Source organism: Ambystoma mexicanum, chromosome 1p, assembly GCF_040938575.1.
Source record: "Ambystoma mexicanum isolate Mex_15411 chromosome 1p, UKY_AmexF1_1, whole genome shotgun sequence".
Classification (NCBI taxonomy): Eukaryota; Metazoa; Chordata; class Amphibia; order Caudata; family Ambystomatidae; genus Ambystoma; species Ambystoma mexicanum.
The window spans coordinates 636357201-636371183 of NC_090921.1; the positions used below are offsets into that span (position 1 = coordinate 636357201).

The 13983-nt window shown below is 47.9% G+C and overlaps 1 protein-coding gene across 4 annotated transcripts in view; it reads right to left on the bottom strand.

Moving 5' to 3' along the window:
• ELAVL1 (ELAV like RNA binding protein 1) overlaps window positions 1–13983 on the bottom strand; it is a 288733-nt gene that overhangs the window by 34942 nt on the left and 239808 nt on the right. For all 4 annotated transcript variants that reach the window (XM_069649668.1, XM_069649667.1, XM_069649666.1 and 1 more), the window contains one exon: window positions 3598–3823. In XM_069649668.1, coding sequence (XP_069505769.1) covers window positions 3598–3823 — 226 coding nt within the window. The remainder of the gene's footprint in view (window positions 1–3597; window positions 3824–13983) is intronic.

Genomic DNA, 13983 nt, shown 5'->3' on the forward strand with positions numbered 1-13983 from the left:
CACAAAAGGTTTGACGACAGGAATTTTCTAACAAGAAATGTTAAGATGTAGTGTATGCTAATAAAGCAGCTAAGTGGAGAAAGTAAATTACTAGCCCTGCGTCTAGTAGGAAAAGGGGGTACATTAGTATGTAAATATCAGTCCAATCGATTGTACAACTATCTTTAGAACACCATATGACAAATCTCCATTTATTGAAGTCGCAATGTCTAGCATTAAGTTTAACATGCCTCTCATTAGTTCAATATAACGGGACGATAGTTTTAGGTGCCCAAATTCTAGGACTTCAGGAGCCAGGCAGCTAAGTTGGTTGAATGAGGCTTTGGGAGTGTGATCTGTTGACTCCGTTGTTAACCTGTCATCTATTGTTGACAGTTTGCGTGGAGCATAAAACTGCACCAGAAAGGAGTAGAACCAGTCTAAACCTCAGTCAACCGTACCCAAACGTCTACTCCAAATTTCCTTCGATTTGGTTTACAAATACTGCAAGGTAAGATTTTCACAGAACTGGTAAATCTTCCTGACCTGGGTCAACCCCAGAACTTTGCTTCATTAGTGGATATTTTTCCTTAATACCTCTGAGTGGGAACCTTTTTCCACACTCTCAGAATCTTTTACGGGTGTCATTTTTTTGACTCTCCATAGTGTCTTTTTAAAGTTATCCTCTTTAAAAAACTTCTAAGTGCCCTGTTGTTGCTGTGTTGCCCAACGGGCACCCCTTTTAACTTGCTTTTGCTAACCTTGAATGAATTACAGTTCCCGAGGTTAGAAAGGATATTTGGATCCTTTAACATTCTATTCTGTGAAGCCAGCACACCCCACCTCCTGTGGAGTGCTGGGGAACTACAATGTATCCCCTTTCACATTAAAACTGTAAACATTATTTTACAGGGACAGGCTTACCTTCAATGGCTGATGGCAGCGATAACTTGTATTTATTTGGTGCACCTTTACTGCGGGCTGTGTTCACAGCTGCAGTACAGGCACCTAAGGGTGCTCATTTTATCAAAATGGCCCCAGTCTTTTTTCGCCATTTTAGTGTTAGTCCTTTCTTGTTCCTTCCCTTGACATCCAGGGCGGGAAATTCCTTTGTGCGATTATCTTCGGCGGGAGTCCCCTGGACTCCCCACCAAGGCTCAAGTCATGTGAGGGCAGGAAGCAAGGTAGGAGTCCAAAACTCCAGAGCCCTTTGTCTTCCTCCTTGCCTGAATGGGGACAAATCCCAGTGGGGGGCTGGCAGTTTTGATTGGACAACCAGACCGCCCCTTCTTGAACAATGCGGGGAGAGAATGAAGAGGTTGTGCTGTAGTTCCTGTTAAATACTGCGAACCTGGAAGCTGAAGAGTAGTCGACCACTGGAACTGAAGAGGATGATTAAGGAAAAGCGGCTGAGGGGATTTCCAGTGACCGGAGAGCTTGCTGTGTAACTGGAGACTGCTGTAGCCCTTCCTTCCAATCGACCTGGGGACTCCCAAAACAATGACCCAGAGCCTAGTGAGAAAACCTGTATTTTGAGCCATCCCACGCATTGCTGCGACCTTGCATTGCTTCAATACCCCAATACCCTGGGACCTCAGGCCACTGAAGTGCACGGTCTTCCGAATTCTGAATCTCGTGGAAACTTCGTGGGCATCCTGGTGTATCTCCAGAGACACTAATCAAGTCTGAAGAGTCCCCTCACCAGAGTGCTGGAACTTTGTAACAATGAGAATTCAACCGCAAATTTCTGTCTTCTGGGCTCCTTGAAAAGGTGCCAAATCCACAGCACTGCATTCAGCCGCGAGGAAAACCTTGCCTAAAGCATTCTTCATCGATCCCTGCTGCAAAGTTCCTTCTGCTCTCTTGTTTTCAGCCACCACGACAAGGAATCCACTGACTGGGTATTTGGCTGCAGACCGAGAAGTCCAGCTGCAAAATCTTCAATGCAGAGGTACTGTGTTGGCTTGGGTATATACTTACCTGAAGTCTCTTAGGATTTCTTTGTAGCTGTGGGGTGTTTTCTGTGATGGGAGGCCTCTCATCAAGTGCACAGAGTTCCTCTGCTAGAAACCTGCTGGGGTGTCTTCTGCGAAGCCCCTGGACCCTCTTCTAACTCCGAAGTAAATTACTCACCTTTTTGCCCAGTCTTCCCAAGGAACTCTGACTTTTGCTACTTAAGAACCTATCCTGACACTGCCTGTTGGACACTAGATCCTAGTGACCCCCCTTCTGCCACTGAGAACACTCATGCTCCAAGAATAAGGGAAATACTTGAAAAGAAAATAAGTGTTTAAAAGTTACTTACTTGTAAAGAGTTGGTTGGTAACTATAACTCTAAGAGTGAGAAGTTACAAAAGTTCTTACTTACCTTGGATGTGTGATGCACTAGTCCTAATAACATCTTTTCTTTCCTTAGAAACTGATTTGCCATTCTAACAGAAAGTATATGTGAAGGAATATTATTCTCCTGCGATTAGGTTGTGCCCCTTCCCAAAAGTAATGTGTTGGTTTCACCAGATTATTCCTGAAGGTTATTGTAGGAGTGTCCAACTGTTGGTATCACCAGATTAGTCCTTTGATGATAATTAGAGGAGTGTCCCCCCAACTGGGTCTTGCTTCCCCTGACTTGCTGCTAGCCTGTCCAGAATAAGACTGCATTGGTTGTTGCCTACCTAGAATAACTGAGTCATTCAGTTAAGTGTAAAATTGTGTTTTACTTTCCCTGTGCCATGTAACCTAGAGTCTGTGGTTCTAACTGTCCCTGATAAGTCATACTTCAGTTATCCTTATAGCTGGGAAAGATCTAACCTGGACTGCATGTGCAATATAAAAAGTATGGTTTTACTTATCTTGAGTTAGCGGTGTGCCTTCCCAAAAATAAGTTCGAGTTATTGCTTATCTCAATCTGTGGTTCACTGGTCTCAAAAGCACCTGTAATCGAATATTACAGCCTTAGGTTTTACTCACTTACTAGAACTGATTGTTATCACAAAAGTAGTTATAGGTTTTTTCTGAACCTGGAGGAAGTGTTCCACTATTTACAGAAAGAATATTGTCCAGTTGACTGATTAAGTGATTGGTACTGAAAGTCATTGTATAACTGGTAGGGTCTACTGCCCTTGCATTACTGAATGTAATTGTGACAGTAACCATTGGTTTTTATTCCCCAAGAATAGGAATGGCCTATACTGAATGTGTATGAAAAGGTTTTGACTTCCCTAGAACTACTGTTAGGTATTTCAAATAAGGTTTATGCTTTGGTTTGTGGACCTTCAAGTATGGTGTGGTGTTTTTATAATTGTGATTTGATATAATGTGTTAGTACTTATTTACCCCTAGATTGATCTGGGCCTACCTGTATTTAAATACATCATTTATTTTTACATACATGTTGTTTCATTTTTGTTGTTGACCATTTGTATTACAATTTCATGTGTACTGATTCTACAGCCCTCTTCCTACTAAAATAAGCCTGGCTGCTCTGTCTACGCTATCATGTACTCCGGTGATACAGCCTTATAGAGTTGAGTCTTGTACTGCCTCGGTTGAATGGTTTTGACAAAGTTGGTAGCACTTCAGAAAAATTGCCCTAACAAATACCAATAACAGAAAACCCACCTGAATCTTTGTGCCTGATGGTGGACTGGCCCCCCAAATCGTCTAGCTGGCGACTGGTACAGCTGTGAAAGGAGTGCTATATTCTTATTCTGGTTGGGATTAGCTGCAAATTTTACTGTGATTGCTTCTGAGGAGCCAGGTGGTTTATGACCATTATAGCTTGTAATTGCTTCTTCTGCTTCACCTCTTTTATCAAATCTGATAAATGCAACACCTCTGGACAAACCTGTAAATTGGAGACAATGCGTACATGAATTAACCGTATTAAGTCTGCATAACAAATGAAACCACAATATTAATTATACAAAGTGCATTAACTGTAAAAGGGTCTATCCAGCATTGATATTAATCACATAGTCACATGTTTAATAGTCTTTTCTGATCAGGAACCCTCACAGATTAATTTGAACTGCCACTCTTTGGCTAGAAGGCCATTTTCTTTAGAGACCAAGGACTAGAACAGGTTCTAAGCCTTGTCCTTAGAGGACAAGACAGACTGTTCAGAAAGAACATGAAGACTCCAAGGATTGGGCCGGTTGCCTAGAAAACAAAACAACAAGTTACTTACAAACTGGTAACTTTCTATCGACTGGATGTTCCTCAAACGTATTCCTAATTTGTTATCTCGTCCAGCTTTGGCTGCTTTCAGAAAACATTCTTGGCAGAGGGCGCTGTGCGTCGATTCGTTGTCCGTCGAGGGTGATGTCATCGGGTGTATAAGTAGCATGCAAAGCGCCCTTCGAAGGACACCGACTCTACGCCATCGACGCATGGCGCCCTCTGTCGAGATTTCTTTCTAGGCAACCGGCCCAATCCTATGAGTCTTTTCCCAGGGTGGGTTTACTTAGATGCTAGGGCTTGTGCATCTTCATAGACTCTGAAGAAAGACACTGAATGAGTTTATTATAGTCGTCCCTGAGAATCCAGTGGTCCCATTTGACCAGGGACCAAAAGAACGGAAGCTGCAATAGTATAGAAAATTCTACAGAGGGGTAGGGTGGGAGGGCGGGGGTTTCCGAACAGTTTTCTGATTTAGATGGAAATCGGATACAACCTTGGGTAGGAAGGAGGGTTTTACCCTTAACACAACCCGGTCCTTGTGGAATACAGTATAGGGTGGCCTAGAGGAAAGTGCCTGCAACTCGCTCACTCTGCATGCAGATGCAATCAATAATATGGTTTTAAAGGTCAACAACCTCAATGGACATATGTGCAGAGGTTCAAATGGGGCACACATTACAAACTTTAGAACCAGATGAAGATCCCAAATTGGGACCTGAAAAGGTGGTGGGAATAAGTTTGAGAGCCCTTTCAGAAATTTAATCACCAAGGGAATTTTAAAGCAGGAGCATTCCTCGAAGAGCGCTGCCAGGTAACCTTTAACGGTCCCAAGATTGAGACCTTTGTGTGCCAATGAGAGGAAAGATGCCACCTTTGGAGTTTAACTTAAGGATCAACATTCTAGTCTGCACCAGTCGCAAAACTTGTTCCTACGGCACAGATTTGGTTTCTGGCCTTCTTGCCGAAAGCAACACCCCCAGGTCGTCATCCAGGAAGTCCCAATCTTTGTATTTCAACCTTTCAGAAATCAAGCGTGAAGGTTGAGAGTTTTGACCTCTGGATGGAGAACCTGTCCCTCCCTTTGTGAGAGAAGATCCTCTCTCTGCGGATGACGAATCGGAGGACAGATGAACATATCTAGAAGGTCCAGGTACCACGTTCTCCTGGCCCAATCCGGGGCAATTAGGATCATACAGCTACCGACCCAGTCTCAACTGCCTGATTTCTTGAGGAATGACTGGGATTGGTGGAAACGCTTAAAGTAGTGGGAATTCCCAATCCACCACAAACACATCACCTAGAGCTCCTCTTGGAGGAAAGTCCCCTGAGCAATACCTTTCGCACTTCCGGTTGAGTCCGGTCACACACAGGTCTTCTTGAGGGGTTCCCCAAAGGGAAAAGATCTCTTAAATGACTTCCTGAGCTAGTTCCCACTCGTAGGAGACTGAGCCCTGCCTGCTCAGAGTGTCAGCCATCATATTTTCTTCCCCCACTAGGTGAATTGCCGATCAGGAGATTCCTTCTTGAATTGCCCAGTATCAGAGCTGCATTGCCTCTCTGCCCAGTGGTAGTGACCCTACACCTTTCTCATTGAGGTCATGCATGGCCACTGTTGTTCATCATTATCGGGACATTCTTTTCCCTGACTGAGGGCAGGAAGGCCTTCAGCACTAGTACGATTGCCCTCAGCTCCAAAAGGTTGATGTGTAGTTTGGACACCGATGGAGGCCAACGACCCTGACTGACAGATTGCTGGTGTGGGCGCCCCACCCCATGAGTGAGGCGTCCGACACTACTGTATAATCTCCGGCCATGGCCGCCAAAAATGTTCTCCCTTCAGAATATTGTTCTCGCAGGCCCACCACAGAAGCTCCTGTGCAACCCTGCTTGGAACCTGAAGTAGGTCTGTCATCTTTCCTGATAACTGTGACCATCAAGTTCTTCGAGCCCATTGAAGGGATCTCATTCTCATGCGGGATTCTGGCCCCAGAAAAATGCAGGATGCCATGAGGCCGAGCAACCCCAAGAAATCGAAGGCCGGAAGATTCTGGGCAGTTTGATATTTGGTAACCATCTGAAGAAGGTCTTGAGCCCTCGCCTTGGGTGGCGAGCCCTTTCCCAAGGATATATCTAACACAGCCTGGATGTACTGGAGCTGTTGGGAAGGTGTCATCTGTGACTTCTTGAAATAGAGGGAGAAGCCCAGTCTGTGAAGGGAGTGGCAGGTAAATTTGAATGATCCAGGGCTTGTTTGGGAGAACGCGCCCTGATCAACCAATCGTCCAGGTAGGGGGTAGACCTGATTCCCCCGCCCCCTCTGAGATGCGCTGCCACCACCACCATCAGTTTGGTGAAGACCCTCGGGCGGAGGTCAACCCAAATGGCAGGAATCTAAACTGATAGTGTGAGCCGCCAACAGCGAACCTTAGGTATTTTCTGTGCTCGAGATGGATTGGCACATGTAAGTAAGCATCCCAAAAGGTCCAATGACACCAACCAATCCTGTAACTTGAGGACCTGGAGGATCTGAGAAAGTATGAACATCTTGAATTTGTATCTCAAGTGCAAGATGGGTAGCCAGTCTTTCTTGGGGAATCAAAAAATATGGGGAATACCAACCCTTGTTACTCTCCGCTACAGGTACTATAGCAATATGGAATCCTCAAAGAGTTTCCCTGGTGGATTGTTGTGAGGCTGTGTAATAAATGGAAGGCAGTAACCTTGGGCTATTGTTTCCAGAGCCCAAGCATCTGAAGTAATGGCTCACCATTCTTGCAGATGCTGAGATAGTCTGCCCCGCACTGGTGATTCGTGACCAGCCTTCAAAGGGGTTTTGGGGTGGTTGCTGCAGCTGCTGATGGCAAGGATGCTGGAGCTGGCTTTGCACTCTTACCTCATCCACCACAAGAGTTTTTTCTTTGGCCTCTGACTGGCCATTCCTCTCGCCTTCCATATGAGGAGCAATAAGGATAGGATCGCCCCCTCCATGGTTGTCCTGAAGAACGAAAAGGCTGAGGTTGCCCAACAGCGGCCCCTAACGATGTGCAGCCGCATTCAAGATCTGCAACCTCTTGAGGCTCTCTTCAGCTTTGCTGCCAAAAAGGTGAGACCCGTCAAATGGCAGGTTTAGAACACGGGCCAGCACATCTGGTGCGAAACCAGACTTGCGCAACCACGCAAATCTGCGCATAAGCATGCATGTAGCAATGGACCCACTGACACTGTCCTGCATGGCTTCTTTGCCATCCCCAATGATAGCTAGGAAACGCTCCCTTTCCTCCCCTTCTGGAATGTGCTCCGCCGCCATTGATATGCACTCCCACAGAGTGTACGAAAATTTGGCTAATGCACATGTGGAGTTGGCCGACTTACGGGCCATACTCCCAGCTGAAAATACCTTGCGCACCCATCCATCCACATGCTTGTCGTCCCTATCTGGAGGGATAGTCGGGTACGCCGCTTTATTAGATGTAGCTGCCTGGACCACCACATGTTTGGACAGAGATCTGGAATGGCGGTATTTTCTCGTGAGAGATTTATCCACTTATGGTATAGAATTCGGGGATTCCCAATTTTTGGCCACCCAATTTTGTAAGGCCATTTGAAAAGGTAAGGTTGGGTCTGAATGTGGACCTTAGTCCAGAATATCAGTAAGGTCATCCTGTATGAATTGAGCTGGTGGTTTAGCCCAAACTACCTTTGACATCAGGTGCCGATACGAGGAATCAGCGTGTTCCCCCGGCTCTGGTCTACTGAACTCAGTTTCAGGTAATGTGATTGTGTCAACAAGAATAAATCTTATTATCTTCAGATTAAATAATCTGGCACAGTAGGAGTTCCAAACTCAAGGCCAAAGGGAACCTCCTCATCCTCAGTCCTCTTCCTCAAAAATCGAAGGGAGGAATTCAAAGTGCTCCTTTCTAGGCAAAGGAGTATAAACTTAGTCAGGAAACACCAAAGGTGTAGGCTTTGATTTGCCAGTTTTATCATGCTCAGAAGGCTGAGTTGAAGCCATAGTCATTTTTGGCGCCGATTCATGCCGGTGTCGATGGAAATGATGCAGACGGTGTTCAGGATTCGGTCGTCTTCGAACTTTTCTTCTTCGAGGTATGGAGTCTTCGATGGCATCAATGACCTTGAGCGCCCGTCATGACTTGTGTAACTTTTTCATTAGAGACCTTGAAGGTTCTCGATGGACCTTTCTTCGTTCACCCGGGCTCGAGGGCACACGAGTGTCGGAACAGGACTGCTCTCGCCCGGCTTCTGAATAAGTCGCAGTTGGAGGCTTGCCCTTCTCGAAAAATTCTAGCGTTTTCATACAAAATGCATCCCACTCTGCAGATGAAGAATGTTTTGTGGGGCACTTACATTTTCTGGGGGATTCGTTTGACGATGAAGAGGAATGCGACGGATGGTGTCGTCTCTTGGATCGTTTCGTCTAGGATGAGTGGCGGGCGCCACTACGTGATATTGATCTCTGTCCTTTTTGCGTCTAGGAGAATGATCTCCAGACTCGACAGTTGGGAAACCATCAGTTTTATGGCCTATCTGCAATTTTCCCTTCCTTTCTCGCAGGGCTTTACTCATCATTGCCTGACATTTCAAGCAGGAATCTGTTGTGGGCCTCTCCCAAACACCATAGGCACAAGTGATGCAGATCCGGGATGGACATTTTCAAATCGCATTCTCTGCATTTCTTGAAACCTGAACGAAGTGTAGTCGGGGGTCGATGACGAAGACATGTCTTCGATGATTTATTTTGATTTTTGAAGAACTGCGTAGTAAATAAATACCAATGAGGCGTGCCGAGTCTCTGAAGCAAACACGTTTGAGGAAAAATGGAACTGAGGCCAATGGGCGCCACACGTGCTACTTACACACCCAATGAAGTCACCCTCGACAGAGGCCTTCGAGGGACACCGACTCGACGCACAGCACCCTCTGCCGAGAATTATTTTTCCAAAACCAGCCGCAGCTGGACGAGATCACAGATGAGGAATACGATGGAGGACACAATCCATTCGAACAAGTGTTTACTCACCTGTGAAATGGTTGTGCCTCTTCCCCAAAAAGTAATGCTATTGGCTTTACTCAAGTATTTCTTACAGAATATTAGTGTACACGTTCACCAAATGGATTTTGCTTTCCCTTTTCTGTTTTATACAGATGATACACTGTCTTCGTTTATACCTACCTTTAAGTTGCCGATAGCTCCTTTAAAAAGTATATGGGTTTGACTGACCTTGAATAGTTGTGTGCCACCCTAAAACAAGTTAGATAGTTATTGCGTACCTTAGTCTGTGCTACACTAATCTGAAAAACAACTGCAATAGGATATTACAACAGATTTTACATGCCTAGAATAGCTGTGTGCCATTCAAAAAGTGTTCTGTAGGTGTAGCTGACCTTGGTCTGCCTGGTGCAATCCTAACTTAGTGTAAAGCGTTCTTTCATACCCCAGTCTGTGTTCCACTGAGCTGAAAAGCAACTGTAATTGTATATTATCCCAAAAGGTCTTACCTAGCATAACTTATCCTAAATGAGGTCATAGGTTTCTACTGTGCCTTGAATGAGTGTTCCACTATTTCAGACAAGTATACTTGCAGGTTGGTTTACTAAGTGATTCCTTAACTGAGTGTCACTTCAGAACTGCTAGGGTCTACTACCCTTGTATTACTGAAAGTAACTTATGGTTTTACTCCCCATGAATAGGTGTGTCCTATACCATGAATAGGTGCGTTTGATAAGGTCTGATTTCCCTAGAAATACTGCTAGTATTCTAAACAAGGTCTATGGTTTGGTCTGTGTACCTTCAAGCGTTGTGTTTTTATAATGGGTTTATGACTATGACAAAGTACTTACCCCAAGACTTAGCTTGGCCTAACTATTTAAAATAAACCTTATTTGTTCTAGTACTAAGTGTTTCGGTTGAACCCTTGGTATACTTAAAGTCCATTGTACTTTCCTACAACCATCTCTCCCTCCTAGGATGAGCCCGACTGCTCAGTCAACGCTACCATATACTCAGGTGGTAGAGTACTAAGAGCGGAGGGGGTCTTTTACTTCTCAGTTGAATGGTTTTACTAAGCCCTTAGTTGGACTTCAGAAAACTGTTCTAATAGTGGCGTCGGGGATATTTCGGGTCGAGATGGATGTTTGACTGCATTTCGGTGTTGAAGTTGCGACAACGCGGTCCAAGGAGATGAAAACCGTCCCCGCAAACAGAACTAACTGCCAACAATATGGAGACACAGACGCGTGACCAATCATGGGTACCTGGATACTTTGGATAGGGATAGTGCGACGGGAACACACCTTTTGACTTCAAAAAAGCAAGTGTTCTACTCAGAGCCAATCAATTATAAGTTACTCACCGTAGTGACCAACGTACTCTTAGTGATTAGTCCCCTTTCCTCCATAGTGCATGGGCGTCCCTTCCAAGGGGACAACCTTTTTCACCATAAAAAAACCTCCTTCCCTTTAAATTTAGAGGCGCGAGGGTGCGGCCCTGGGAGCTTGCGCTGCCCTGACTCCGCCCTCCCGCGCCACACCTCAGTCCCCATAGAGGGGTCGACAATAGATTAACACTGCCTAATGACACCAGTCATATTCGGGGGGCGGGAGGGGCATGGTGTGACGTATGGCGGAAAGGGGGCCAAGGACTAAAAGTACTGTGACCTTTCCTCCATACTGCAGGGGCGAGTTTAGCCCCAGGGTGGAGAGGAGACCCTCCTTAAGCAAACAGGTTTCTAAGAACTGCCCGTCCGAAAGCCAAGTCTGATCTAGAGCCGGCATCCAAACAGTCGTGCTTGCAGAAAGCCGAAGGGGTGGCCCATGTGGCCGCTCTGCTTATGACTTGCCAGGGAACATGCCGCTGGAATACGATGGCCATTGCCCTGGCTCTGCCTGCGTGGGCGTGCCCGTTGGCCGGCAGTGGCTTATGCTGTCCCTCGTAAGCTACTTTGATGGCCGAGACCATCCAACGGGCTATGGAGGCCTGGTCTTGCTCCGCCAAAGGTGACAAAAAGTGTGTCCAACTTGGGGAAGCCCTTGGTGCGGTCTAGGTAGAATTTTGGGCACGCCCGACATCCAGACTATTTCCTAGTTCAGATTGAATGCAGAAGGCACCTTAGGTAGGGAGGCTGGGTGTGTCCGCAGTGTCCCTGTGAAACTTAGTATAGGGCTCTGAGGCGACCAGCACTTGGATTGCGCTGATCCTACGAGCCGAGGCCAACCAGCAAGGCCGTCTTAATGGTGACCAGCCTGATGTCCGCGGACGCCATTGGCTCAAATGGTTTGTGCGCTAGGGCACCCACCACTATATTGAGGTACCACACAGGGTGTGGCCACTTGATGGGCGGGTAGAGTCTGGCAAGTCCTGGTAGATGTTTGACAATCCGGTTGGAAGAGAAGACTTCTTCCTCCCATTTTCTGTAAGCCCCAATGGCAGCCAAGCAAGTGTGGCAAGTGTCTACCTGCACTCCCGAGTGGGCGAGGTGCGCCGAGAAGGAAGCACGTTGTCCAATGTACATGCCAGGGGGTTGATATCCTTTGAGTCTGCCCAGTAGCGGAACCTGGTCCATTTGCTCTTATACTGGGCCCTGGTAGCTTTGCTCCTAGCACCCTGTATAATCTCTAGATTAGCCTGAGACAGGCTCAGGTGTCCCAACGGGACCTGTTCAGGAACCCCGCTGTGAGGGCTAGTTTCCGTGACGTGGGGTGAATTACCCTGGGCCCTTTGGAAGGCGAATTGAGGTCTCTCCCGAGAGGCTGAGCAGCTCTGAGAACCATGGCCTGGCTTGCCACCATGGGGCTTTCAGAATGACGCTGAATTGGCAAAACTCCTTGATCTTGCATATCACCCTGTGTATCAGCGGCGTGGGCGGGAAGGCGTATGCTGTGATGCAGTTCCACTGACTCTAAACTGAGTCGCCCAGGGAGCCAGGGCCCTGCCCTTGCCATGAGGCGAACTGATGGCTTTTCCTGTTGTCCCAGGGGGCAAAAAAGTCCACCTGGGGGTGTTCCCATCTGCTGAAGACAGCCTGCAGTACCGAAGTTGTTCAGCTGTCACTCGTCCGCTCCCAGTCTGCTGAGCCCGTCTGCCTCCGCGTTGGATACCCCAGAAGGTGGACAGCCATGAGGCAGATGTTCTCTAGGGCCCAATCCCACATGCTGACTGCCAGTCTGCACAGTGGAGGGGACCCCGGTACCTCCCTGCTTGTTGACACAGAACATGCTGGTCGAGTTGTCGGTCTGAAAGAGGCCAACCGATCCCTCGATAACCAGAAGAAAGGCTCTGAGCGCTAGCCAGATAGCCTTCAGTCCCAGCCAATTGATGTGGTACTCCTGCTGGTTCCAGGTGCCATGGATGCAGTAGTTGTCCAGGGTGCCGCCCCCCCCCCAATCCCTCGAGAGAGGAGTCTGTAGTGATGGTGACCTGTGGGGTAGGTTGCCGGAAGGGCTTGCCTGTCTGAAGGCTGCAGTCCCTGGACCACCATGTGTGGTCCGAGGAAAGAGAAGGGGGAACCATGATCATCTCCGCCTGAGAGCCCTGGTCCGGGTTCCATGATGCATCAAAGTGCAGCTGTAACCTCCTCCTTAGTCTCGTGTGGAGGAGGCCAATAGGACCGCTGCCACGTGACCCAGAAAGCGTTGGTAGCACCAGGCCGATGTCACTTCTCAGCTGACGAAGTGAGCCCTGGCCCTCTCGATGGCCTTGATCTGGTCCTCCGAAGGAAAAACTCTTGGAGCTTGTGTCCCAGATGAGCCCCAAGGAGGTCGGAGTCTGCATAGGCTGCAGCTGCGACTTCTTGAGATGGAGTGAAAAGCCCACATCATTAAGTGTGTTCATGAGGGCATGAGGTGCGGTGCAGCGCTTCCGGAGATGAAGCCCTAACAAGCCAGTTGTCTAGGTACGGATAGACATGGAGGGCCTGTGCACCAAGAAGGGCCGCCACTGTATTCATCAGCCTGGTAAAGACCCTGGGAGCCCCCTCCATTGGAAAGGGAAGCCTGTGATCCTAAAGCGTAGAGGGGGACGCAGGGGCTGCCAAATCAGGACGTGTGGGTAAGCGTCCTTCAGATCCAGGGAGCACCTCTAGTATCCCCTGACCAGTATTTCTGCAATTAATACTGGCGTAACCAACTTACATTTTTGCAGCGGGAGAGCGAGATTGAGGGCGTAAAGGACCAGCCCCACTCTCCTGCCAGCCCGGTTCTTCCGTACAGCAAAAATCCCAGCCCAAAAGACCAGGCCTTACTGGGAGGTTGGGGCTTCTTCACCAGCCTGGCTCTAGACGAGAGCTTGGCTCTCCAGCAGATTTAAAGCCCTTGCGGTGTGCGAGCTGTTACGCTTTTTAGCTAGTTTCCCCAGTGTGGTGGATTGCAAAAGGTTGCCGCCCTCAAAGGGAAGGACCAATATGCGTTTCCCGTACCCCAGGATTAACTTGGTAGCCCGGGCCAGGCCGACCTTCTCATGCTCGTGGCAATGCGGGTGGCCCTGGCAGAGGCATCGATGTGGGCCCCGGAGGCTCCATAATCTCTAGCGCTGCCAGCCTGGCTTCTCCTAGTCCCGTCCTGAAGGCCACTGGCTCTGTAGAGCGCTGAAATCAAGAGTGTTCCCCTCCATGTGCCATTTACTTGGCGCCGAGCAACAGGCTGGGCTGAGACCGGCTCGAGCCGCCCCCTTTTGTCAGGGCAACTATTTCTCTCTGCATATGGATCCCTGTTTTTGGTAGGGGGTTTTAGGGTGAGAACCTCTGCCAAGACCCCTTCTCGGGGCTGCACTACCTAGGGCGGAGGAAGGCCCAAATACTCTGCCAAACC